Below are 27,088 nucleotides of genomic sequence, written 5' to 3' on the forward strand. Positions count from 1 at the left end.
TAAACCATTGGGAAGCATGGAAGCTCTAGCGTTTCAAATGTCTCACTAGCTCTAGGAAGGAACCTCTTAGCCTGGGAAGCAGAGCGTTCCCCAGGTCGGGCTGGAGGGTCCCCCTGGAGGGGTGTGAGGAATTTGTTGGAGGTGGGGGAGGGAGAAAGAAATCAGCGGCTTCCCGGTTTCCGCAGTCTCGGGAAGGGGTCTCGGAGCCCGGGTGGCGGAGATCACCTGGAGAGGAACCGCCTGCTGGGCGCCGTCCCCGTCCCCGCACTGGCCTGCCTCAGCTTCTGCAGGCGTCACGACGCCCGTCCCGGGGACGGGGAGCCCCTGCACAATGACCCTCTCTGCGGACCCTCCCGAAGCTCGGCTTGGGCCCCAGCCCGGGCGCCGCAGCCCCAGCCCGAGCCTCCGCTCTCCCGTCCCCACCCTCCTGCCCTTGGGTCGGCGGTCGCTCGAACCTGGCACCCTTGCGAACTCCACCCCCTAACCCCCCCGACGGCCCGTGTGCGTCCCGTTTGTACATCAGCCTAGAAACCTCTTCCTGCGCGGAAGTACAGTTTGTCAGAAAGATCCCGCCCCTGCCGCGCCGGGCTCGCGGCTGCTTTCTCTCCACGCTGCCCGCGGGGACCTCACGGACTTCCCCAGAGCCATGGAGCCTGCGACGCTCCCGGGGACCGGATCGAGGTGCGTGCGCGCCGGCGCGGGGGGTCGAGGCGGCGGCAGCTGGCGGCCAGCGCGCGCAGCGGGGCCCCCTGGAGGGCGAGCAGCGGGCTCGGGCTCCCGGGCAGCCAGCCGCTCAAGCCCGGCCTGGGGGGGTGGGAGGTGGGGCTCGAGGGCTGGCGCGCGGGTCGCGGCCTTCCAGGGGGAGGGCGTCGTCGCGGGGCGCCCCCAACCCTCGTGGGGGCCGATGGCAGGGCCTGGTCTGGGCCGGAGGGAGCCCGTGGGAGGCTCTGCGAAGCTGGCAGCTCAGACTCCGGTCTTCCACGTTCACTTTTATAGTATTTTCCTCCCCGTGCACTGGTGGGTCCCGTTAACTGAGCACCGAAGGTGCTGGTGGTTGCCCAAAACAAGACTCTGATTTTACCTGCATTTAAGCCTCCTAGGCTCTCACCTTTGAACTCTTTCTCCTCCTCCTGATGACTGACCTGCTGGGCTGGGACTGAGTCCTCCCCAGGCTGGGCTCTGGAAGCTTCTCTGGCCATCTTTGTCTGTGGGTGTGAACTGCCCCTTAATGTGGGACAGATCCCCACACCATTGGGAGCTTTGCTTGGATGGCTGAAGCCACGGCCCCCTTGGGCTATATCCTGAGAAGTGCAGGCTGCTGGAGAGTCTCAACTAAAGTTTTGGAGAGAAAGTTGTCTTTTTTCGTCTCCGTTAACCTGCTGGGGTGTCCAGAATGGTCTGGGAGATGATCCGAGGGGAGTGTGGGTAAAGGAGAGAGTGAGGGAAGGGGGTGTTTTGGCTCCTTTTTGTCCTTAAAAGTGTTTTTGTATGCTGGGGAGAAAATGCCACAGGTTGGCAACTGTCCACATGGAGGTGGGTGGGTCCTGATTCAATATGGCGGCCTGGCTAGGAATTTAGCAAAGACTAATTTAGTCACTGTGATGGACAGTCATGTAAAACAGTGGAGCTGAGGTGAGAAATAAATTCCTTTCTTCTTCAGACCTGCTGGAGGTGTCTGCGTCCTTCATCTATTTACCCATTAGTGTCTTTTTTTTTTTTAATGTAAAAAAAATTGATGTACAAAAAATACCACTTCACTGGCTTGGGATACAATATAAAGTTACTTCTCTTTTTTGTTTTTTAAGATTTTATTTATTTGACAGAGAGAGAGAGAGAGAGAGAGCACGAGCAAGGGGAGCTGCAGGCAGAGGGAGAGGGAGAAGCAGTCCCCCTGCAGAACAGGGAGCCTAACTCAGGGCTCCATCCCAGGACTCTGGGATCACGACCTCAGCCAAAGGTAGAGGCTTAATGGACTGAGCCACCCTGGAGCCCCCAAGTTACTTCTCTTTTATTATTCAAAGTGACATCACTACATCAAAAACTAATGATGTACTAATTGAACATAATAATAAAAAATAAAATAAATACCTAATAAAGCAGAATGAAAATGAAAAAAAAATGACATCACTTCAATCTCCCTCTTCATTTCTAAGAACTGTTTTTCCTCCTTTCGTCACCCCTCTCCCCCATGATCATTCATTTAACACCACTTAGGGAGTGTATGCTACCTGCCAGGCACAGTATTAGGACCTCGGGACACAGAACAAGACAGGCGTGGTCTCTGTGCTTATGGAGTTTCATACTAAGAGTGGTAGAGAGAAAAGAGAACATAGAAGCTAGACAGTAAATACTATCAGATAGGAACAGCATCATGAACAAAGCCAAGGAGACTAAGGGGGATGGAGAGTTAAGGAGAGGGTCTCTTCATTCAGGGCTGTGTCATGGTACAAAGGTACTCTTAGAAGTGTCCCAACAGTGATTGGACCTCAGCTACCAAAAAGTCTGTTTCTCCTTGGCGTGACAGCTCTGAGGTGTGTGTTCTAGGCGAGGCGGCTTTGCCTCCTGCATCCTGTGGAGATCCAGAGATGCAGATCTAGAGAACAGCCCATCTGTGGCCAGATGAGCTTCTCTGCACCTCACTCAGTCCACTGCATTTTTTTCGTGGTGGGCTTCTGGGCGGGGGGAGGAGGAGTCTGTGCACTGTCTTCTCCGGCTTCTCCCAGCCGCAGGGCTCTCCTGTCCCACTCTTCAGTTCCTTCAGCTGCTCGTCTTCGTTCTTCAAGTCCATAGCCATCCACTCAGTCACAAGCAGGTACTTAGCAGTGAATGCCTTCTCTAAGCTGTAGATGCGGTGGTGAACAAACCAGGGCAAGTCCTCCTTCTCACGGGACTTACCTTTCAGTGGTGGGGAGACAAAAAAAAAAGTGATAAGCAAGTCAATGCACCATGTGAAAGGTGGTTGCTGTGGTTGCTGGGGAGAAAAATAGAACGGGGTGGGAGGGGACATGGAATGCTTGTGGGATGCAGCAGGGAGGGTTGCTCTTAATTACAGGATGACTGCAGAAGGCCTTCTGCACCACAGGGACACTACAGTAAAGACCTAAAAGAAGGGAAGCTGCCTTGCACAAGTCTGGGGGAAGAATGTTCTAGCTCAGATGAACAACCAGCACAGAGCCCCAAGGTTGCCTGTTTGGGGAACAGCAGGGAGGCTGATGTGACTACAGCAGACAAAGCAAGGTGGAGAGGGGTGGGGAATGAGATCGGAGAGGCAGCTAGAGCCCAGATTGGGTAGGGTCTTGTTGACCACTGCAAAGGCTTTGCCTGTTACTTCAAGTCAGTGGAAAGCTACTGGGGGATTTTGGACTGATGAAGGACGTTATCTGTCTCTTGTTTTGGTAGGAGCACACTGGCTGTTGGTGGGCAATAGGCTCTAGAAGGGTGGAAACAGGGGGACCAGTGAGAGTGGTATTGCAGAAGTCCAGAAAAGAGCTCATGATCAGTCCAACCTGGAAAAATCACAGAAGGCTTGACATGGAGGTGACACTTCAGCTAAGTGGTAAAGAATGGGGAGGAGTTTTCCAGACAGACAGGAGAGTGGTGCAGAGAAGGGCATGCTGGACCTTCTGGATACCTGGAGCCTAGGTGGTAAAATTGAGGTGGGGTCCCTGATTGGGAAAGGCACCCCCAATTGCCAGTTACACATTCTTTTTAAGCCCACGTGAAACATTTACAAAAATTTTACTGGGCTAAAAAGTAAATCTCGACCAGTGACAAATATTTTATACAGATGTTGTTCTCTGACCAGAGACTAATAATATTAGAAATAAATAAAACGATAGCAAATCTCCCAATACATTTTTAAATTTGATAATCTCTTCTCCTAATTTATGGATCAAGAAGAAATAATGGTTGAACTTAGAACATGTTTAAAACTGACCCACAAAAAGAGTGGGGAGGACAACAACGCTATGAAAATGTCAGTTCTAAAACTAAGCTACACATTCAATGCAATGGCATTCTAGCTTTCAACAGAGATTTCCTAAAGACAAGGACAACTGATTTTCAAAGTCCTACAGGAGATTAAAAAACCAAGAAGAGTGTGACAATTTTGAACAATAGCAAGGTGTTGGGACCTACCTGATGGATCATGTAATGAAGACTTAAAGTTATATTTTAAGTAGAATAATATTAAGTCATTTTGGTTTTAGTAAATAAGGCTTTCTGGTTCAGGAATAGACTGAGAGAGCATCTAATGGACAGAACAGACAACCTAGCCATAAACTTGAGGAAATTAGGGCACATGGTATCTGACAGAATCATTTGAAAAAGGATGGACTGTTCAAGAAATGGTGCTGGGAAACTCGGCTCTTCAAGTGGATCCTGATTCAGTTGGGAATGCTGATCTTCAACTAATGGTGGCTTACACCAGTGCTTCTCAAACTTGAGTGTTCGTGAGAAGCACCTGGAACTTGTTGAGTTACAGATTCTCATTCAGGAAGTTTGGGTGGAGACTGAGATTCTGCATTTCTGACATGGTCTCAATTATTGACAATATCGCTAGCCTGTGAACCACGATTTGAGTAGCAACAGCTAGATCTTTAGAATACCAGCTGTTTACTTAACAAAAAGGTGATCTCAGGGCACCTGGGTGGCCCGTTGGTTAGGTGTCTGCCTTCGGCTCAGGTCATGATCTCGGAGTCCTGGGATCGAGCCCCACATCGGGCTCCTTGCTTGGCAGGGAGCCTGCTTCTAACTCTCCCTCTCCCACTCCCCCCACTTGCGCTCTCTGGCTCTCTCTCTCTCTCTGTTAAATAAATAAATAAATAAATCTTAAAAAAAAAAAAGGTGATCTCAAGGATGTTTTGGCAGCTTAGTGATGTCATCAGGGATTCTTTTCTCTCTCTGCTCTGCAGTCCTTCAGTGTGATGGCACACGCTGACCTTTTGTTCTCTTGTTGGTTACCTCATTGCCTCCTGATATCTGCTGTGATTCCAGATATCACATTTATTTTTTTTAAAGATTTTATTTATTTATTTGAGATAGCGAGAGAGGAAGCACAAGTGGGGGGGGCAGAGGGCGAGGGAGAAGCAGGCTCTCCACTGAGCAGGGAGCCTGAAGTGGGGCTCGATCTCAGGATCCTGGGATTGTGATCTGAGCTGAAGGCAGACACTTAACCGACTGAGCCACCCAGGAGCCCCCAGATATCACATTTAAATTCCAAATAAGAAGAAAGCCCAAGGAAATATTCCCTCAACTGTCATCAGGTAGAACTGGGTCACATGGCCACTCCCAGTTGAAAGGAAGCTGGGAGAAAAAGCGTATTAGTTTCTGTTGCTGCTGTAACAAATTGCCACAAAATTAGTTGCTAAAAGCCCACCAAGTTATTATTTTACAGTTCTGGAGGTCAGAAGTCCTAAAATCAAGGTGCTGGGCAGGATCCTTCCAGAGGCTGTGTGGCAGAATCCATTTCCTTGCCTTTTCCAGCTTCTAGAAGCTGCCTGCAGTCCCCTTGACTGGTGGCCCCTTATTCCATGTTCAAAGACAACAGTGTAGCATTTTCAAATCTCTCTCACTCTCTGACCTCTGCTTCTGTCCTCAAATCTCCTTTTTCTTACTCTGACTTTCCTGCCTTCCTCTTGGAAGGACCTCTTACAGTGCGATTGTATTGGGTCCACCTGGATGATCCAAGATTATCTCTTCATCTCAACATCCTTAATCACATTAGCAAAGTCCCTTCTCCCATGTAAAATAACGTAGTCACAGATTCCAGGGAGAATCTTGGGGAGGGGCGTTATTCTGTCTATCATAGTGTCTGCATTTCCCCCAGTGTGTATAGTGGGGGATGAATGTAGACAGAAGGGGGTCGTTGGCTTAGCCAACCAACAGTGTGTGACATCTTACCAATACGGATTTATTTCAGAGACAAGAGCGCAGAAAGGATCCTGGGAAACAGGATTTCTTATCCTAATCTAGTCTGAGTTGACGTCAGTAGTCCCAATCCTTGGGGAGAAACTAAAAAGAGGATACATTTTCTTGCTGTTCCTCTATGGACTGTTCATGAGTGGACACTGATGAGTTGCTCTTTGTCCAGCAGGACCAGCAGGAGCCCTTGTCAGCAGAGGGAGCCTGGCTGCCCCATGCAGGAACTGAGGCTTCTCCTTTTAGGGAGCAGTGGTGCGGGAAAAAGTGCCACAGGAAACACGATTCTGGGCAAAACTGTGTTTGTGTCCAGATGTAGTGGCCAGATGGTGACGAAAGTGTGCCAGAGAATGAGCGGGGCCACGGGAGAGGGGAAGGTTGTGGTCATCGACACCCCCGACCTTTTCTCCTCCCTGTCTTGTGCCAAAGACAAGCAATACAACATCGAATGCTGCTTGGAGCTCTCTGCGCCCAGCCTCCACGCCCTGCTGCTGGTCATTCCCATCGGCCATTATGAGGTGGAGGACCAACAGGTAGTCAGGGGCATCCACGAGTTGTTTGGAGCCGAAGCCAAGAGATATATCATTATCGTCTTCACTCGGGAGGATGATTTGGAGGATGACTCTCTGCAAGATTACATCAAAGGCGAGGAGTACCTTGCCGAGCTGGTTGAAAACCATGGAGGCCGATACTGCGCTCTGAACAACAAGGCAAGCGAGGAGGAGCGGGCCCGTCAGGTGAGGGGGCTCCTCTGCCAGGTCCAGAGGTTGGTGGATGAAAATGGAGGACCATATATCGTGAACTTCAGAAATGAAGGCAGCGGATTCCTGGTAAGACATTCTTAAGGTCTGCAAGGATCTTTCTTGCTAGAGCTCGTGGTGGATGACGGGCACAGATAAGGGAGGTGTGGTATTCTGTGATGGACCACAGGCTTTGTTTAAGGAGATATTTATCCATGATCTGCAAAGATGAGGCACCAGACGGTAGGGTGCTTTGAGTATTAGCCTTTGAACTTTGGACTTTATTACCAAATTAATGGATACATTTAAGTCCTTACCTAACTATATCCCTCACAGTATTGGATACACAAATGGACCCTCTCTTCCCTTGGCTTCAATACAACTACACTGTTTTTGTTTTCTTCCTCCTGCCCTTTCTGGCTACTCCAGAGATTCCCGAGCTCTCCTTGCATGGCCTCCTGAACACTGGCATCTTCTAGGCTTTCCTCAATTCTGCCTTCCAGCTTTGAGCTCTGTCGATCGCTAATGGTTTCCAGATTCATTCCTCCAGTCCAGGCCTCTCCTCTGAATCATACTCCCTTATCCAACTGCTATTTGACATGTCCACTCGGCTCTCGTATAGGATCTCAGACTTCATATGTCCAGACTTTTGGTTTTCCCTCTGAAATCTTTAAGACTTCTGATTTCCTCTCAACTGGGTAAATGGTCGTGCTGCTCACCATGCTCTTCGAACCTAAACCCAGAGTTCAGCTTTGCTGCCCCTACTAGCTGGCAGCTGTTATCTGAGAAGTCATCAAGTCTTGTGTGGTCGGGGTGCCTGGAACCCACCCACTTCTCTCCATCTCTGCTGCCCCCCTAGTCCGGTCCAAGCCAGCCTCGGTTCTTGCCTATCCTATCTTACGAACAACCTTCCCCTCATTCATTCTTGTGCCTTACCCTCAATCCGTTTCATACACAACAGCCAGAGTGGTATTTTATTTAATTTCTAAACCTGAACAGAAAATGTATTTGTAGCTAAGGAAGATACAAAAATTCAGGCTTTTGCCTTTGAGGAGCTTACACTTCGGTTTGAGTGACTCATGCATAAGACACAAAACAGTTCCAGATGCAGGGTAAGTAAGTGAATGTTGGTACAGAGGATTCTTAACGCAAGTGCCAGCAGAGGTAATCAAGCAATAATCCAGCGTGGGGGGTGGTGTTGGTCAGAGTGAAACTCTGAGAACTGATGAGCGTTAAGCCCAAACAGGATGGAAGTGAGAAGGAAGGCAATAATTATTGAGTACCTACTGAGTCCCAGACACATGAACGGATGAAGTCTCCACAAGCACTCTGTGTACTCATCTTCTACAGGTGAGGACCTTGAGGCGCGAGAGAACTTGTCACTCTCTTATCTCCTAGGTCTGCCCTCCCTCTCTCTCCTTTATAACCATCTGTCTCTCTCTTGAAGGCTGTCTGGAACAGGGATGTCCACAGAGAGGATCCGGGCACAAGTGAGCTCTCTGCAATGTACCCTGAACACGACACCCTCTTGTTTAAAATGCTGCAGTGATTCTCTGCTGATCTTCAGATCAAGTTCAGAATCCCTGACCTGAGCTGGTCCCTCACCCTCTAACTTGCTCTTCATGTGTTGGTCTCACTGGCCTTCCCTGTGGTCCTTGACTTGCATTCATGTCCACTCTGGAGGTTCCAACCTGTGATTTGTTTCCCCTGGACACTTCCCCTCTCCCATCTGACCATGTACCATGTCTGCTTTTGTGTATCCATCTGCCTCAGCGTGAGCTCACTTCCTCAGAGGGTCTTCCCTGCCGGCCCTTCCTTCCATCATGGCGCTCCTCACATGGCCCCACGAGTCAAGTGATTACTGTGAATATACTTGCGGTGGTTGCCTCCCCACAGACTCCTTGAGGGATGGAACCCGTATCCATTTCCTTGACCCAGGATCTTACTTTTGTCATCCGTAAAACAGAGATAATAATACGTATCTCTGAGATTTCTGTGAGGAGTCAGTGAAATAAGTGCTTACAAAGTTATTTGCTAATACTTGAGATGTAAGCATTCGGTGATTATCAGCTGCCATTATTATTGTTATTAGTATTGTTATGGATGTGTATAAGGTTCACATAAGTTATGGAGGCATTAAGGACTTTAACAACCCAGAGACTGACCCACTTTTAGGACTATTACCCAGAAATAAAAACATTCACATATATAAAGATGGATGCATAAGGATATTTATCATGGCATCTTTTGAAATAGTAAAGCCAGAAATAACCTGATAGTCATTACATCAGTACAGGATGTTCCATGCCCCATGCTGTGGAGCAAATAGCATCTCCTAAAAAAACGGTGTTGATCTACGCATACCGACTTGTACAGCTGTACAGCACATATTATGAAGCAGATTGCAGAACAAGATGTCTAGCAAGTCTCCCTGTGTGTTCATATATGCCTGAGTGTATGCGTATAAACTCAGAAAAATACAGAAGGGTGTATGTTAATTAGCAGCTGCTCCTTTTACAGTGAGTTAGAAATTTTAAAATTATTAATTTTTAGATCGTACATATTTGCATTGTAACAACCTTTGGCATTTAAAACACATGAAAGAATTTGAGTTGTGCTAGGTAAGATGAAAGAAGTCTGATGGTCAGAACTGCGAGGAGAAGATTCAGGGAGAGGGATGGTGGAAGGGATCCACAGCTTGGGGTAAGGCCAGGTAAGAAAGCAGAGGGAAAATTTCCTTGGCTGGCATGGTTAAAATAAAGTATTGGAAGCTTCTAGGAATAGCAGATTCATCAGGATTGTGTATCGTTTTTACCTTCTCTTTTGATTCTATGACAATTTAAATTTTGGGAGCTAGTCTGCTTTGCCAGGCAGGGGAAGGGAATACCAATTGTGTGTTTGGCTCCACTTGCCCACCTGGATGGGGAAAGTTCCAAATTTCCCTGGTTCTTATGTCAGAAGAAGCTTTATCTCTATCCTGGGGGTGCAGTGCGGGCAGAAGACACCAGAGGTGTGTGGGAGCTTCACACCCAATCTCCTCCCTTCCCCTGGTCCCTCAGATGAACATTCAGACACCAGTGGGCTATAGTTTCTTCTTCCAGGAAGTCCAGTAGCTCTTCTTAAGCCTCTAGATTTTCTCCAGGGACAGCAGAAACTCTGGAAGACTTTGAAAGGAATTGCCATTACTATTGGGGACTGGGGAGAAGGAAAGTTGGAACTTCAGGCTCAATGCCTTGGTTAGATGGCATTTGTGGGGCTCCTCTGAGCAAGAACAAGACCCATCTTCATACTTCTGGCAAGCCTGTTGTGGTGACAGCAGTGGGGTCTTAAGATCTACTGTCATTGTGGACGGGTCTACAGAAGCCAACAAGGAACATGACCATGGCCTTGATTTGACCACAGCCTCCTCATCAAATTACTCTGAATTATATACTTGTATCTCCATTTCTTTACTTTGCGAAAAGATGAAATTTTAGGTCCCTGTGCATCATTTTCCCCTTTATTTCCTAGGATTGTGTGAATGAAGCCACGTCTCAGAAGGAGGACAAGCCACATGGTAAGATGATCCTTAAAAATGTTAAGCTTACAGCTGTATCCTTTTGAATGCATCATGCATCAAAATGAAGTGGAGAAATTAGATAAGTAGGAACAAAGATGTACTCTGGAGGCCTAGCTCAGGTTGGTGTCCACAGCCTATCTCCCAGGGAACTCCTAACACTTGGGAGTAGGTTCTGGACATGGTGTGGGTGTCCTGGGCCTTCCCTGAAATGTTATGGAGGTGGGCTTGCTTTTCGTGGCTTCTTCCCCGACTCAGCCTTGTCTTTCTGGCCCTGGATCCAGAACTATACGATGTTGACTCCCCCTGGGAAAGCAGTAATCATCTTCATGGATAACACTCATTTGTAGAATTCAGTGGTGGAGGTCAGGATCCGTGTAATGATTGCCATTAATGATACATCCTGCACACTGCACGTCAGTTTGTATAGATCCACCTCATTCTGTTTAGTAGGTGCAATTTTGTCCATGGTAAGGGCGTACATGACTAATTCAACCATCCCTTTACTGATGGACCTTCAGGTTATTTCTGGACCAACTCTGTGCAAGAACTGAATATTCAGCAATGAATAAGATAGATGAGTTCTCTGTCCTCATAGAACTCCCCCAAATAATAATGATAATAGTTATTATTAGTTCAATTTTAGTGATAATAATCACAATTAACATTACGTACTGTAAAAATATATAAATAATTCAATCTTTCCCGCATATAACATAATTCTCATAATAACCATACACATATATTCCTCTTAACAGCCCTATGAAGAGGGTGGTATTATCATTATTCTCATTTACAGATGAGTAAACTTAGCCCGAAATATGTGAACTCAGGCAGAAGTAGGGATTTAAAATTCTGTTGATGTCCTTCAGTCAAGACCTCCAGGAACTTTCGTGTTATGTCCCCAAATGATCCTCGTGGCCCTGAGGAAATAGCATGCCATGGGGAGCCACGGGGTATCTCAGAATGAGGGCATTGGAAGGGACTTTTGATAGGATGCAGACTTGTATGAGGTGATTTGGGGGAAAGTCGGAGCTTTCGAAGGCAACATAAGAAGGATGGCGCATCCTTCTTATGGCGCAACATCAGGCGCAGAAGGATGCGCCATCACTGGTGTTTCAGTGGCTTTCTTTGAAGGATGTTCATTCCATCTCCCAGACCTGCGGCTCAGACACCCAGGGACGGCTCAGACACCGCCTCCCAGACCTGCGGCGCATAGCGCCCAGGATGCCTCAGACTCTGAATGTTCCCTGGAGTGGCTGACTCTGCCATTTGCTCAGCCTGTAGGTCTGGTGCTGACCTCGGATTGAGGAGACGTTGTGGGGCCACGGCATGAGGGCAGGGATAGTTTTGGGGCACAGGTCTCTACAGCCATTTACTGAGGTACAGTTAACAGAGTAAAATGCACAAATCCTAAGTGTATAAGCTCAATGACTTTTTACATATCTGCACATATGTGACCACCATGTAGATAAAGATCTGGAGCATGTCCATCACCTCACAAGTTTCTGCTGGGTCTCCCCAAAGGGAACTGAATCCAGACTTCTGGGAACATAGACTAATTTTGTCTGTTCTTGAACTTCATAGAGTGGGACCCGATAGCGTGTGGTTTTGTGTCTGGCTTCTTTCATTTAGCATGCTTTGGAGATCCATGCATGTTGCATATCAATAGTTCATTCATCCACTCATTCTTTTGTTTTGTTTTGTTTTGTTTTTTTTGATTGTTGAGTAGTATAACATTTTATAAATATACTACCAAGGGGCATTTTATTTTATTTTATTCATTTATTTTTTTTGAAGGGACATCTTAAACTCAGATTCTCCCTTGTCCTGCTTTAGCCCATGGACTTCATGGCCCAGGCACTTACCTTTGGTAGTAAAATGAAAGGAACTCTAAGGACCAAGAGCACTAAAGGCCAAGTTTAACATTTTCACGTTCCTGGGAAATCTGGAGCGTTTTACATCTCTCTTCATTTATTCATGGCCCCTTTTGTGGCTTTTACTTGGGGAGGTAGCTTCTGACTGGGACTAGAGTCCTGCTGCTCAGAACACTACGGGCATTCTCTGTAAAAACGGACAAGAATGAGAAAGCATAGAACCTGTCCACATTTCTGCATTCAGCTGCAAGAAGAGACTCTGAATTTGCTCTTTTGTTCCTCCTAGGGCAAGAGGAGAAGCAGCTTCAGGCCCCAGGATGCGAGCCGAGCCCTGGGCCGTCGGAACTGAAGGTCTTGCTTGTGGGCAGGCGCGGAGCTGGGAAGAGTACAGTCGGGAACTGCCTTCTGGGGAAGCGAGAGTTTGAGACCAAATTCAGCGAAGAGTCAGTCACCCAGAGGTTTGTGTCTGGGAGCAGAATCTGGAGAGAGAGGAACGTTGTGATCCTTGATACTCCAGACATCTCGTCTTCAAAGGGCATTAAAGCGGAGCTCCGGAGACATGCCTTTGGGCGCCCCCATGCCTTCCTGCTGGTGACGCCTCTGGGCTCCTTCACCGAGAAAGATGAGGCGGTACTCGACACCATCCGGTGCAGTTTTGGAGAGAAATTCGTGCAGTACCTGATCATTCTCCTCACCAGGAAAGAAGACCTAGGGGATCAGGATCTACACATGTTCCTGAAAAACAGAAATAAAGCTCTCTACAAGCTCATCAAGGAGTGCAAAGACCGGTTCTGCATCTTCAACTACCGAGTGACGGGGGAAGAAGAACAGCACCAGGTGGACAAGCTCCTGGAAACAGTTGAGAGTATGGTGCAGCACAATGGGGGCAGGCCCTGCAGCTTCAGAGGGGAAGGTACACGGTGTCTAAAAACATTTTCGAGATGCTTTCAGAAACTAGATATGAAATATACGAAAAGGGTGGAGAGAAGATAGAAAGGACAGGTCCAGTCTACTGACTAACTTTTCTCTTTCTCCAAGGTTACTGAAGTTATGTGCCTTTCCATGCACATAACTGTCTTTAATTCTCTCTGACCCTTCTCCCCTCTCTCCAACTGGATGGTGAAGGTCTTGAGGGAAGGAAATGAGCTTTTTCCAATCTCTTCTTTTCCCCACTGTGTGTCTGTTGCCCAGGGCTCAAGACTCAGTGCTGGTGATGAGATAGATAGTTCTGGACCGTTGGTTTGATTTTCTCTTTCTCTTAAGCCCGCTCTGACACTCCCTCTCTCTTTCTCCCTCTCTTGACTTCTTGGTTCTTTACTCTTCTCTTTTTGGAGAGGGGAGGCCATTTTGAAGAGAGAAGGATGAGGACTGGGAGCCTGAATCCTCACATGGCACTAGATGGGTTTCTTAGCCCAGTCACACTACCCACGGCTTTAGTGGAAGTCCCCATGCCCTCAGGGCCACACGTTCTATTGCCCTGAGCTGAGATTCCTCCAGGTCAGCATGACTCACCCCTTTGTCTTCACTTCAAATGCCCTCCCCTGAGAAGAACACGGACTCAAAGGAGTGTATCTGTTTATGAGCCCTTTCATAGTCAGCACGGAGGGCCAGGTGCTGGGGGGCCTCCTCAAGAAGTATAGACATGCAGGAAGGTCAGGAGAGGCTGTGTGGGGAAAGCCCAATTTGAAATGGGCTTTGGAGAATGGGCAGGGTTTGGGTGGCTGGCAGAAAGCTGGAAGACGTTGCAGAGAATACTCCAGCAATCAGAAGCAAGGAGGTGGGACTAAGCCTATTGCCAACGGAGTGGTCATGATGGAAATGGAGGGTTCATGCCTCTGCTTGATGTGGGATGGGGCTTATAGACCAGATCACAGAGGTTCTTGAGAACCACCCCCTCTGAGGATGTGGAAGCAGGGACTGAAATTGTGACAAATATGGGACTATTGGAAGATGAATCTTTAAGCATAGCTATGAGATTGGGGGTTCAGGATAAGCAATCCAATAATTTCCCCTGGAAGGAAGAGCACAGGGTAGGCTTTCCTCCCTCTTTGTTTTAAGGTGGATATGGGTAGCTTGGCAAAGAATGTATAATTGAGAGAACTGTGAAAAGGCCAGCGTGGAAGAGAAAGACCACAGTACAAGTGCAGAGTTGTAAGGAGCCCCCACTAACACCCATTGCAAGGTCGCTAGCATCTGTCATTCCATTTTAAGGGACATCTGTTCTCCATCATCACTACACAAAACAGTGTGAGTGTACATTCATTCTTACAACCACGAGGTGCCTTTCGACTCATCAATGAAAGACAACTCAGTTTAATGTGGTTTTAATGAGAAATGAATTTTTGGTGATCCAAATGAAGGAACTAGGAATCTGTCAATGATATATGTAGTTGCTTTTTCATGAAAAGTCAATTCTGTGGAATAATTTTTCAAATCCATCAAGGAGATTTTGCTGCAGTTAGCATTAGCTAGCAACGGGAAGACATCGAGATGTGGGGGCTGGGCGCAGCTGAGCGGGTGATGGGTAATAAAGCCAGCGGCACTCACAGGGTGCCAGGGAGTCAGGGAAGTTACCAGAAGGAGGGAGTGAATTCAGAGATAGAAACAGTGCCATGTCATGGATGAACGCGGGGCAGAGATGATGGTCCAAGTCATGCTTCTGGTTCTCAGAGCGAGTGCCCGGAACCGTGCTTGGGGATAGAGCTGCCGGGTGAGAGGGTGGCCAGGGTGCTCTCTGGGCATCCTCTGCCGTGACGTCTGGCAGCACTTTGAAAGCTGCACCCAGGTCAGCTCGTGGCCACCAATCTTTCCCGCTTTCTTTTCGACAGATGCCCTGAGCATTGTCCTGGTGGGGAGGAGCGGCACTGGGAAGAGCGCCACCGGGAACACCATTCTCGGGAACCCCGACTTCCGCTCTCGGTTCCAAGTGCAGCCGGTCACTCAGACGTGCCAGAGCAGCAGGAGGATGTGGGGCAGGCTGCAGGTGGTGGTTGTGGACACGCCCTTGCTCTGCCTGATGACCAGTGCCGAGGAGGGTCCGTTCCCGCTGGAGGAGGAGGTCAGACGCTGTTTGTCCTGCTGTGAAGAAGGGAACAAGGTTCTGGTCCTGGTGTTCCAGCTGGGACGGTTCACTCCAGAGGACAAAAGGGCAGTGAAGGACTTGGAGAACATCTTCGGAGAGGAAGTTTTGAAGTACACGATCGTGCTGTTCACTCGGAAGGAGGACCTCGAGTCAGGGGACCTTAGAGACTATGTCCAGAATACAGATAACAAAACTCTTAAGAACATCATTAAAAGGTGTGGGGGGCGAGTCTGTGCTTTTAATAACAGAGAAACGGGCCAAGCCAGGGAAAACCAGGCAGTAGAGCTTCTGAAAATGGCTGATGAGCTGATAAAGAGCCATGGAGGGGAGGGGTACCCGCACGAATGGGAGAAAGTCAGCAAAATCATTAAAAATGCCCAGGAAAAGCCCAAGCCCGCAAATTTACTGAAGAATTTAAAAGAGATTTTATTGTAGGCAGCTGACGTGCCTGGGGGTCTCTCTAAGGTAGAGACACCCTCACTTGGGGACGGGGTGTGGTAGGATGCTGGGATGGGAGGAGGCTCCAGGACGCTGAAGGCTTGGCAGGTGCATGCAGCTCAGTCTGTGCTGCTGCAGCTTTTTGTGGGTAAATGAATCATCAGGCTCGGCAGGGGATTGATTCTAAAGGAGAAAGAAGAAATTAGGTGGGGAAATTTGGAAAGAAGCTTCAGAGCTTCGGTGGTTTGGGGGGTCAGAATTAAGTCACATGAGTCACCATGCCTGTGTATGTAGATTGGCATCAGGACAGACACTGCGACCAAGGCCAAGGCCAGCCTGCCGTCAAATACAGAGACCTACCCAAGGATCAGGGGATCCGGATCCATGAGAGCAGAGCCGTGAGCAGTGTCCCCGCCAACTCCTGGCATGGCAGAATGGAGAAGCCAGACTCATGTGGGTCTCCATATGCCCTGGACTGCTTGCCCGGCCTGCTGCCCGCCCCCCGCTTCCCCCCGGGGCTGCCTTGGCACCACTGGATAGGACTCAGGGCCAGCATGTTCCTTTCCTTACAGGGTGGCTATTCCAAGCCTGAATAGAAATTGGGACCTAGTCTACTCTTCTTTCTTGTCCCTTAGGAAATGAACATGAGTCTGGGAGGTTTTAAAAGACTTTATTGCTAACCATCGCAGTGAAATAGAGTAGAACAAAAATCAGACACATGGTGAAATTGCCAATTAGCCAATTGGTGCTTGCCAGTTGGCTAATTGGTGATTAGCCAATTTTGCAAAGTTCCAGAATTCTAAGTAGAAGTCTAGATCACCTCTAGAAAAGTTTATCGAAAACTCCTTTGCACTGGATGATGGACACTGGGGAGGGTATGTGTTGTAATGAGCACTGGGTATTATATGAGACTGATGAATCACTGACCTGTAGCCCTGAGACAAATGATACATTATATGTTAATTAATTGAATTTAAATAAATAGGTACACAAAATTTTTAAAAAAGAAAACTCCTTTGCACTTTTCTCTTTTTTTAATCCCTGAGGGTTAGAAATTAGGGTAAAGCTCATAGAACTCAAGTAATAATGTCTTGACCACACTAAGGGCTTATTGTGTCTCATGTCAGGAAGTCCAAGGGGAGGCAGTCCGAGGCCAGTGTGGCCTCCACGCTTACGGTCACTTCTCGGGTCCAGGTATGGTGGTTTCTGCCGAGGCCGAGCAGATGGTATCGAGGGCTGCCCGGTTCGGGCGATATACGAGGCGAGAACTATGGAGTCTTCTCCCAGCTAAGCGCGGTCAGATGTTATCACTATTAACCATTTTGTGTATGCTTTGAGGACAGGATCTATGTCATCTGCTTTTGTTTTTTCAAATTATCCATTGCCTTCAAGTTTAACCCATTTATCAGAGCATGGGCTGTCACCATTAATATGTTGTACTCTCCATAACCCTGAATATGACAAATTCTGGATAATGTGTGTATAAATATATTGGGTTGAATGAAATAATAAAGGTGAATTATTTTATAAACTCACATCCTCCTGGTTGCTATTTTTCTGACTTGGAGGAAGAGCCCGCCTCCATGGAGAGGCCATGCAGATGTTTATAGACACCCTGACTCTGGTGAGGTTTTTGCATCTTTTGTGCATGAGGACCTTCAGAGTGGGTGACAGCCACTTCTTTACTGGGCGTCTGCCAGCTCAGGAATCCCCCACTCCGGGCATTTCACTGTGGCAAGGACAAATAAATTAGAACCAGGAGCATGGGAGGATTAAAGTCTGGAAGGCATTTTGTGCCTCTTCCCAGAGCTTCCCTTCTGTTGGAAGGTAGGCACAAAGCCCAGTGCCCTACCCATGGTTGAGCAGGTGGCATTGGGACCTGCATGAGGCAGGGGATGTGTGGGCTAAGCCATGCGACATTTTCTCCCAGGTAGGACCTAACATCCATCCGCACTTTCCTTTAGGACCACGCTAGAGGGGCTGGACAACACTGCTGTGTCAGTTCCCCCAAGGGGCACAGGCTGGGAGTTAGGAGTGCAAGAGGTTTCCCCAGGGGCAGGGGACGAAGTAATGGCTGTTAAAGACTAAAGAGGAAGCAGAATCGGGCTGAGAGAGCTTTCACACTGCAATGCAGATCTGACACTTGCCAAAGGGAAGGGGTGCGGTGCTGCCTGGGTAGGGAGAGTACACCCTCGACAAGTCGGCTCCGTCTGAATAGGGAGTTCTAGGGCAAAGACTGACGCATAGCAACGATGTCCTGCATTGGGTGGATGCTGGCGGTTCCTCGGTGCTCAGCCCTTGGCTAAGGGCTGCCTGGGAACGGCATGGCTTTGGCCCAGAAGCTGAAGTGGGTCCTGAAAGTGTTGCAGCTGGAGATTGCCAGCTAACTGCCCTCCCTGGAGCAGAGTGGAAGTTTTCCTTTCTTTTTCTTTTTTAAATGCTGTACGTTAGATCCCCGGAAGTTATTCATCTTATAGCTGGGAGTTTGCACCTTTAGACTAACATCTCTCACCCCTCCACCCCCCCAACTAGCCCACAAAAACCACCATCCTACTCTCTGTTTCTACGAGTTAGAGTTTTTTGGATTCCGTGTGTAAGAGAGATCATAGAGTATTTGTCTTACTCTCTCTGACTTATTTCACTGAGCATAATGCCCTCAAGATCCATCCATGCTGACACAAAGGACAGGATTTCCTTTTTTTTTTTTTAACGGCTGAAGAATATTCCATTGTCGGTATATACCACATCTTCTTTATCCATTCATCTGTTGATGGACACTGAGGTTGTTTCCATGTCTTGGCTATCGTGAATAATGCTGCAATGAACAGGGTAAGGGGTGCTGATATCCTTCAACACCTGATTTCATTTTCTTTGGATATACACCCAGAAGTAGGATTGATGGATCATATGGTAGTTGTCTTTTTAATTTCTTTTTTTTTTTTTTAAGATTTTTTATTTTAAGTAATCTCTACACCCAACATGGGGCTTGAACCTGACAACTCCGAGATTAAGAATCCCACACCCTACCAATTGAGCCAGCCAGGCATCCCTATTTTTAATTTCTTGAAGATTCATACACTGTTTTCTTCAGTGGCTGCACCAATTTACATTCCCACCAACAGTGTATAGGGTCCCCTTCCCCTTTCTCCACATCCTTGTGGACACCTGTTATCGCTTGTCCTTTTGATAATAGCCATTCTCACAGGGGTGAGGTGATATCTCCTTGTGGTTTTGATTTGCATTTCCCTGATAATCAGTGATGTTGAGCATCTTTTCATGTATCTGCTGGCCATTTGTATGTCTTCTTCAGAAAAATATTTGTTCAGGTCCTTTGCCCGTGTTTTAATCAGATTGCTGTTTTTTTTTTGCTATTGAGTTGTCTGAGTTCCTTATAAACTTTGGATATTAACTCTTTCTCAGATACATAATTTGCAAATATTTTCTCCCATTCTGTACGTTGCTTTCTCATTTGTTGTTTCTTTTGCTTTGACGTTATCCCACTTGTCTATATTTGCTTTTGTTGTCTGTGCAAAAAAATTATTATTATTATTTTGTGTGTGTGTGTGCAAAAAAATTATTGCCCAGACCAATATCAAGGAGTGTTTCCCTGAGCTCTCTTCTGGTAGTTTTACCATTTCAGGTCTTACACTTAAATCTTTAATTCACTTCAAGATCATTTTTGAATAATACAAGTCCAGTTTCATTCTTTTGCATGTGGATATCCAGTTTCCCAACACCATTTATTGAAGAGACGATCCTTTCCCCATATATTCTTGGCTTCCTTGTCAAAGATTACTTGACTAAATTTTCTTGAAGGGAGAGCCTTCGAGAGTGGTGCACCTTTGTAGCTGTCACACTCGCTCCCTGCGGAGCCTCTTCTCCATCTGTGTTTGGAGACCAGTTCCTGTAGGGTTCCACTGGGTCTCTCTTCCTGTGAGGCAACTAAAAGTGGAAGATTTCTAGAATGAACTGCGGCCCTTGTCGCTGCATTCTATCTTGGGCTGCATGTAACTCACGGTCTTCCTCCTCCACTGCTCCCTCCCGTTCCCCTTGCCTTCAGCTTTCATTTCTGTTCATGTCAGTGTTTACCTGTTGTGTGACCCACACTCTTGTTCCTGAAGGATCTGAGACCCTGGTAAGACTCTAAGACTCTCAAGCATATGTGTCTTAGCAAGGCCACTAAATGCTGGCTATGAATTTCTCATCCTGCCTGTTCAGCGAGGTATCATTGATGTAAGGGGGTGGCTCCCAACTGAGAATGACCTTGCCCCGCAGGGTAGGTTAAGCAATCTCTAGAGACATCTTTGGTTGTCACAGCAGGGCAGTGCTACTCGCATGCAGTAGCTGGGGCCAGAGATGCTGCTAAATGTCCTACAATACACAGGACAGTCTGCATAACAAAGAATGATCTGGCCCAATATGTCAGTAGTAGGGAGATTGAGAGACCCTGATGCAATGGATCATTGTGGTGTATTGGAGGAAGTCCAGATGTTCCAGCTCTCTTTGGATTAGAGAGTGGGAGAAGTAACTTGTAAGGAGGTGGTTTTTCCTTATTCACAGTGTTTCTGTTCAACTAATGCATTGCATATATACCTATTTGTCACATGGGGTCATCCAATGTCCCCAGACCACCCCCCCCAAGCCTCCCCTTCCTCACGGTGACCCCTTTCACTTCCTCTTCTCGCTCTTCCTGCCCTGAGAAAGACCTTGTGCAGAATGTGGCATTTGTGATGAGTTTAAATTCCAGAGTAAAAAAAAAAAAAAGTGTGCTGATAACAAAAAGATAGAAAATTTGAAAAAAACTTCATCTTCCTATCCCATCGTTACAATGGTTGTTGCCATGGACCCCTTGGTCCAGCCTTCCCTACTGCCATATTATGCTTCTCCCCAGCAGACTGAGACATCAGTGTCTCACCTTCCAGTTTTCCAGGAGAGGCAATGCGACGCTAACAAGAAGACTTTGTGGTCATAATTCTCGCATTTATTTCTGAGAATAGACACAGGATGTACTTACCAGATCGGTGTGAAATCTACCTGTGAACAACATGACACACTTTGCTCTTCAGCTACAAACACTTCCTGTTTTTCTCTTCTCACCTAAACCTGTATTCAAAAATGTTAGTGGGCGGGCCTGTGTTTTCTGCTCCCCAGATTAAAAGGGGTCAAGCCTGGGTCAGGTGTTATGCCCCAAACATAGCCTTTGGAAATATATTTGTAATTTGTCTGTACTAAGGCTACAGTAATTTAAAATGAGGTCATTTACGTTATGAATGTCTTCCTAGCCCTCACTCTTCCTGCTTTTGCAGCCCTCCAGAGCCCCTGCTAGTTCTAGTTTGTTTTCCTTGGGTATATTTCTGAGGTTCCGCAAAGGATGAATTCTATAAGCTCCTGAAAACTTCTGGGACCTGCCATGTGGTACTTACCATGCTTTTCTTCTTTTCCCGACGTGAATCCTCTGCTGGGCACTGCTTTCAAGGCACTGTTATCAACAGGCATGGCTCTCCGTCTTACTGGTCACCATGTCTTCAGGTTGTCAACATTGCCAGGTCTACCAGGGACTGGAGCATTCGCCAAACACCTCTGTATTTCTTCTGGGCTATGAGGTTCTTGTGGGCACCACTGTGGTTCTGCTGGCCACTCATCCCCTTCCTCCCCGGGTTACCTACACTGGAAGCGGTGACACACTCCATTGAGGCCCACACTAAGAATCTTGACTTAGACTAAAATCCTCAACAAAATACTAGCAAATTGAATACAGCAACTTATAAAAAGAAGTGTAGACCATGAGAAGTAAGCACCATCTAAAAATACGTATACCTGGGATTTAACCCTGGGAATACAAGATTGGTTCAATATATAAATATTGATCGGTGAGTTTTACCACATTAATAGAATGAAGGACAAAAATCCCATGATTCTCTCAATAGATGCAGAAAAAACATTTGACAAGATCCAACACCCATGATAAAACACTCGATAAATTAGGAAGAAATATAATCGTGGTGTACTTCACAACGGTCCAAACTCCTTGGTAGTTTAAGCAAAGCTGTTCATACTGTGGCCTCCATGTAACTCTCTGCTCACAATTCTTACTCCCGTAGTCACCCCCCAGGGTCTCGTCCTCCTGCCTCCAGTGCCTCCCGCTGCAGCCCTCCCCGCCTCCCCAGACACACACTCATGCTGTGGATGACCGCTCCAACTCATCACTTAGATTTAATGATTCATCTTACATCTCATATGCAAGGAGCCCAACGCGGGGCTCGAACCCATGACCCTGAGATGAAGACCTGAGCTGAGATCAAGAGTTGGACACTTAACCAACTGAGTCACCCAGGTGCCCCACATCTCATATTCTTAAGGAAAGTTTTCAGACCCAGCCAAGCCTGGCTTAAGCCCCTCTCCTATTTGATTCTGTCACATTCTATGCATACCCAGATCCATGGCTTACTATTTCTTGTCTATATACCCAAGTACATTGTAAAATCCTTGGTGACCGAAACTCCTTATTGTTAAGTTACATCCTAATATTTGATCTGTCCAAGGCCCTCAGTTTTTAATTTGTCACTCAGATGTCAGTTAAGTATCCCCCAGTCCCCGATGAATTGGTTAAATGTGGTCCAATCCATCATTACATAATATGCGAGGGCTCCAAGTCCTCCCTACTATTTCTAAGAGGTCCCTTCACTTTTTCCTCAGCCTTTTCTGTTTCCTCATTTCTATGAAATTATGCACCGTTTCTGTTTCATCCTATGCCCCTGAAAGCCTAAAGCACAGTGTTTTTACTGTTTCTTTTTAAAAAACTGTATTCAAACATAATTATTCATATTCAGCTTTTTCTTTCTTTTTTTAATTTTAGGAACTTTACTGGAGACTGTGCAGAGTACAAGAGTAAGCCCACAGCCTTCCTCGCTCATTTTGATCACTCTTTTCGCTTCCCTCTCCTCTCTTTTAAAAAGATTTTTAGATGTGGGGCGCCTGGGTGGCTCAGTTGGTTAAGCGACTGCCTTCGGCTCAGGTCATGATCCTGGAGACCCTGGATCGAGTCCCGCATCGGGCTCCCTGCTCGGCAGGGAGTCTGCTTCGTCCTCTGACCCTATCCCCTCTCATGTGTTCTCTCTCTCTCAAATAAATAAATAAAATCTTAAAAAAAAAAGATTTTTAGATGCTTTTACTCATGTATATGAGATCCTGTCCCTTTGTGGCCAATAATGACATTTTTCTTTCAGTCTGCCAAGCTTTGGTGAAAAAAAGCCCCTCACCAGCACTCCCCACAGCACCCTGCTCTGCATTATATTGAGAAGTAGGAAAAGTCAATTTAATAAACTTAATTTAAATTTTAACAATTTCCCACATATTTAGAATATTGGATAAAGTATAGATAAACATCAAGTGTGGACCAAAAAATGTGCAAGGAACTCCATCAAGTTCAGCAAGAAGATACATTTGTACTTATTTTTGGTATCCCATTTGTTTTCTATGAATACTTAAAAGACTCCACTCTAAATCTTCCCCCTCCTGGAGAAGGGCAGTCTTTTTTGGAATGCTCTCCAACTGTTTTTTTTTTTTTTTCCCCTAGCTTTTTGCTCATCTCTGCTTGTTATTTCAGTTGTCTGCTGTGAATCCCTTCTCTAGGTTCTTGCTCTTTGCTCTTTCTCAGGGTCTTGTGATGTGGGCTGAGAGATGTTTTGTGCTGTGATCTTGTTTTGCAGCTTTTGGCCTCATTCTTCCTTTGTCTTTTAGGAGCTGTTTCTGATAAGGGGTCATTACTTTGCTCTTGTGGTTTCATGTTCTGGGTGTCTCCTCATGCAGGTTGAGAGCAGGGACTTGTTTGTTTCTTATGGCTGGGGTTCTAAAAGGCATTCCCATATTGGCTCTTCACTGGGGACTTTGCTTGGAACTGCTTGAGAAGTTACTGATTTCACCGGAGATACTACATCTGAAGCTTTCTGCTAAAAAATGACCGTATTTCTGCATTTGATGGCACATTACTCTTGTGCAGGAAGGTGCTCGTATAATGCAAAATCTTGTGTTTATCTGGACCCTAAGCAAACTTTGTAACATTAGAGTCCACTGGTTTGGAAATAAGTTTGTGTGTGTGTGTGTGTGTTTTCAAAGATTTATTTATTTATTTACTTATTTATTTTAGAGATAGAGATAGAGAGAGAGAGAGTGTGCAAGCAGGGGGAGGGGTCAGAGGCAGAGGGAGAGAGAGAATCCAGAAGCAGACTCCCCAGGCAGAGTGCTGAGCCCCACGCAGGGCTTGATCTTACGACCCTGAGATCATGACCTGAGCCAAAACCAAGAGTTGGCCGCTTACGCGACTGAGCCACCGAGGCGCACCCCAATAAGTTTGAGTTTTTAAACACCGCACAGCTCCATGTGTCTCCTTGTCTTCCAAACCCAGGCAGTACTAGAACGGCTATGTGGAAGCTCTAGTGGGCTGCGATATGAGAATCAGCTCCAACGTGAAATTTACAACCAAGCGAGCACAGGGCACCAAGCAAATTTTTGCTTTGACAAGAGTTTGGCTGGAAGGCCAACGTCATCGTCACTAGGGTCATCTTCTGGTAGTTGCATGGTGGCTCTTTGTTCATTTGTGCGGTGTAGAAGAATGTTTGTCATCCACAGGAGGAAATGGCTTTGTTGACATCTATACTAGCTATTGTCAACTCGCCTGAAGCTCTGAATCCTTACTGGCCTTAGACACTTTGTGGCTAAAGATTCATGATAGCGACCAAAGAAAGGTACAGATTCACTTCAGTTAAAGAAGGCACAGTCTTATTTTCAGGAACATTGCATGATGGAGGTCCTGGGGAGAATGTAAAAACACTGATCTTTTTTTGCCAATTAATTCATGTCATACATAGTCTTATATAGTCATAATGGATTTATAACATTTCCTACATTTCATTACCTCTCAAGAACTGGGTTGACTGGGCTTGTGGGATGGTTCTACCTCGTGTACCTTGGCGGGAGTTGCAGTCACGTGGTGGCCCACCTAAGCTGCCATGTACGAGACGCTTCACTCATAGGCCGGGAGTGGATGCTGGCTGTCGGCTGGGAGTCCAGCTGGACTGTGGACTGCAGTGCCTTTGTGGGGTCTTCTCCTCCAGTCTGGCTTCTGAGGGAGACTATTTAAAAAGCAGCCTTCTATGAGTCCCCTTCTCTTTTCAGAGAGAATCTCTTGCTCCTCAATTTCCAAAGGAGAAAATATTTAAATTCCACTCTCTGGGAAGAGAATAATATTCACTCCTTCTCATAGAAATAGAAGTAATCTCTCTCTCTCATTCTCTCTCTCAAATAAATAAATAAAATCTTTAAAAAAAAAAAGACATAAAAAAAAAAAAGGGCACCTGGGTGGCTCAGTTGGTTAAGCGACTGCCTTCAGCTCAGGTCATGATCCTGGAGTCCCAGGATCGAGTCCCGCATCGGACTTCCTGCTCGGCAGGGAGTCTGCTTCTCCCTCTGACCCTCCCCCCTCTCATGCTCTCTCTCTCTCATTCTCTCTCTCAAATAAATAAATAAAATCTTAAAAAAAAAAAGACATAAAAAAAGAAATAGAAGTAATTTGGGGGAAAGAAGTTGGCGGAAAGCCTGACATCCACTGTTTCCAGATACTGGAGTAGAGTTTCTTTGCCTCAAAGCAAGAAATGAGTTCCATGTCCCCTCGCTCCAGTTCCCGGGCTCCCTGGACCCATGCCTCACCTGCCTGGGGCTTCCTGTGTCCACACTCTCAGCTGACCAGAGAAGGCCTGTTTCTGGCTAACTCAGGTGAGTTTACCCTTCTCGGTCTCATGTGGTGTGTCCTGAGTAGAGGTCCACTCTGGCCTCAATGGTCCTCCATTCAGGGAGAAGGTTTGGGGAGCTCCATTTTGACCTTGATTCCTGCTACATTCTTTACTGCAGCATACTAGGGGGGGTGCTGTGCTTTGGATGAAAAGGTGACAGTTTGCCCAAATGCCTCCATTCTCTGGGTGTATATGCTTTTATTCAGAACTATGGAGGAAAGAAGGGGCTCCTTGGCATTCTGAATGGAAACAGTGACATCTGGAATAGCAGTTCAAAAATTATTAACACGCTTACTCTTTTGTCTTTCTAAGCATATGACCATGGCTAAAATCTGTCAGAGGCATAGTTTTGGGTTTTACAAACTAGATAGAGGAGGAATTATACCTGAATGCAATTTGATATGCATTTCTTTCCATATGCGTGCAATTAAGCATCTTTTCGTATGTTTAGTATCAGCTGGTTTTTCTGCTGTCTTCTTTTCTTTCGTCCATTTTTACAATGGGTTGCTGCTCTCTTACCTTTCAATTTCCTAGAAACTTGGCGTATTAGGCAGATTAGTCATTTGTCTATTATATGGGTTGCAAATATTATTTTCTAGTTTGTTATTCAAATTTTACTTTGTTTTTTTGTTGTGGTTGTTTTTGTTTGTTTTTAATGATTTTATTTTTAAGTAATCTCTGCACCCAATGTGGGGCTCGAACTCACAACCTCGAGATCCAGAGTCTCACACTCCATTAACTGAGCCAGGCAGGCGCCCCTTTACTTTGTTTTTTAAATGTAGATGTGTATCACTATTATGTAGGCATATGAATCCATAAATTTGTGTGTTCTAGTTTTTGAGTCATACTTAGAAAGAACTTCCACATGCATCAGTTATGGTGGAATACTTTTCTGTTGCCTTCTAGAACTTTTTATTTTCTTTGTGCTAACATTTAAATCTTTTATTCATTTGTAATTTATCCTGGTGTTTATCAAGCATTTATCCTGCCTTTCTAGCATAGACTGTACTTCAGGTTACTAAGTAAGTGAAGAGGGAAAGAATATCCTAATACAAAAATTCTAGCTACATATTGGAAAGGATTTTCTCCTTTGGTGCCCGCAGTTCTCGGTCACGCCGCTTCGAAGAATGAAGAGGGAGACCAGGCAGAGTGGTGGGCAGCAGAGCAAGGTTTATTGAGTTTAGCAATAGTACAAGCTCTCAAAGAGGGAGGGGCCCCGAGAGGGTTGCCACCAGAATTTCTAAGTCTAGGGTGTTTTATGGGCTTGTTGGCTCGCTGTTTTTTTTTTTTTTAAAGATTTTATCCATTTGACAGAGAGAGAGACAGTGAGAGAGGGAACACAAGCACGGGGAGTGGGAGAGGGAGAAGCAGGCTTCCCGATGAGCAGGGAGCCCGATGCGGGGCTCGATCCCAGGACCCTGAGATCATGACCCGAGCCGAAGGCAGACGCCCAACGACTGAGCCACCCAGGCGCCCCTTGGCTCGCTGTTTTAATCTGATTAGCCCTCCCTGTGCCTGTCATCCAATCAGGTTTCCGTCATCTCTCTATCACATGGGAAAGGGTGGAGGGCTCCTTCCAGGGTGGTGTAAAATCCTCTCACAGGTGGTTTCCTCTTAGGGCGGGGGCCCCTTGTCCCTGCCTGCCTTTCTTCCAACTGTCCTTCATCGCATGCACATCATAAGTAACC

At 46.5% G+C, this 27,088-nt stretch overlaps 1 protein-coding gene across 1 annotated transcript; it reads left to right on the forward strand.

The window, feature by feature from the left end:
* Positions 1–536: 536 nt before the first annotated feature.
* Positions 537–16,539, forward strand: GIMAP8 (GTPase, IMAP family member 8). Its single transcript, XM_021692910.1, has 5 exons — positions 537–681; positions 6,095–6,749; positions 10,170–10,215; positions 12,379–13,005; positions 14,921–16,539. Exons 1-5 carry the CDS (start codon positions 647–649, stop codon positions 15,607–15,609), a joined length of 2,052 nt encoding a protein of 683 aa, XP_021548585.1. The 5' UTR covers positions 537–646; the 3' UTR covers positions 15,610–16,539.
* Positions 16,540–27,088: the final 10,549 nt, after the last annotated feature.

This window comes from Neomonachus schauinslandi, chromosome 12 (assembly GCF_002201575.2).
Source record: "Neomonachus schauinslandi chromosome 12, ASM220157v2, whole genome shotgun sequence".
Classification (NCBI taxonomy): Eukaryota; Metazoa; Chordata; class Mammalia; order Carnivora; family Phocidae; genus Neomonachus; species Neomonachus schauinslandi.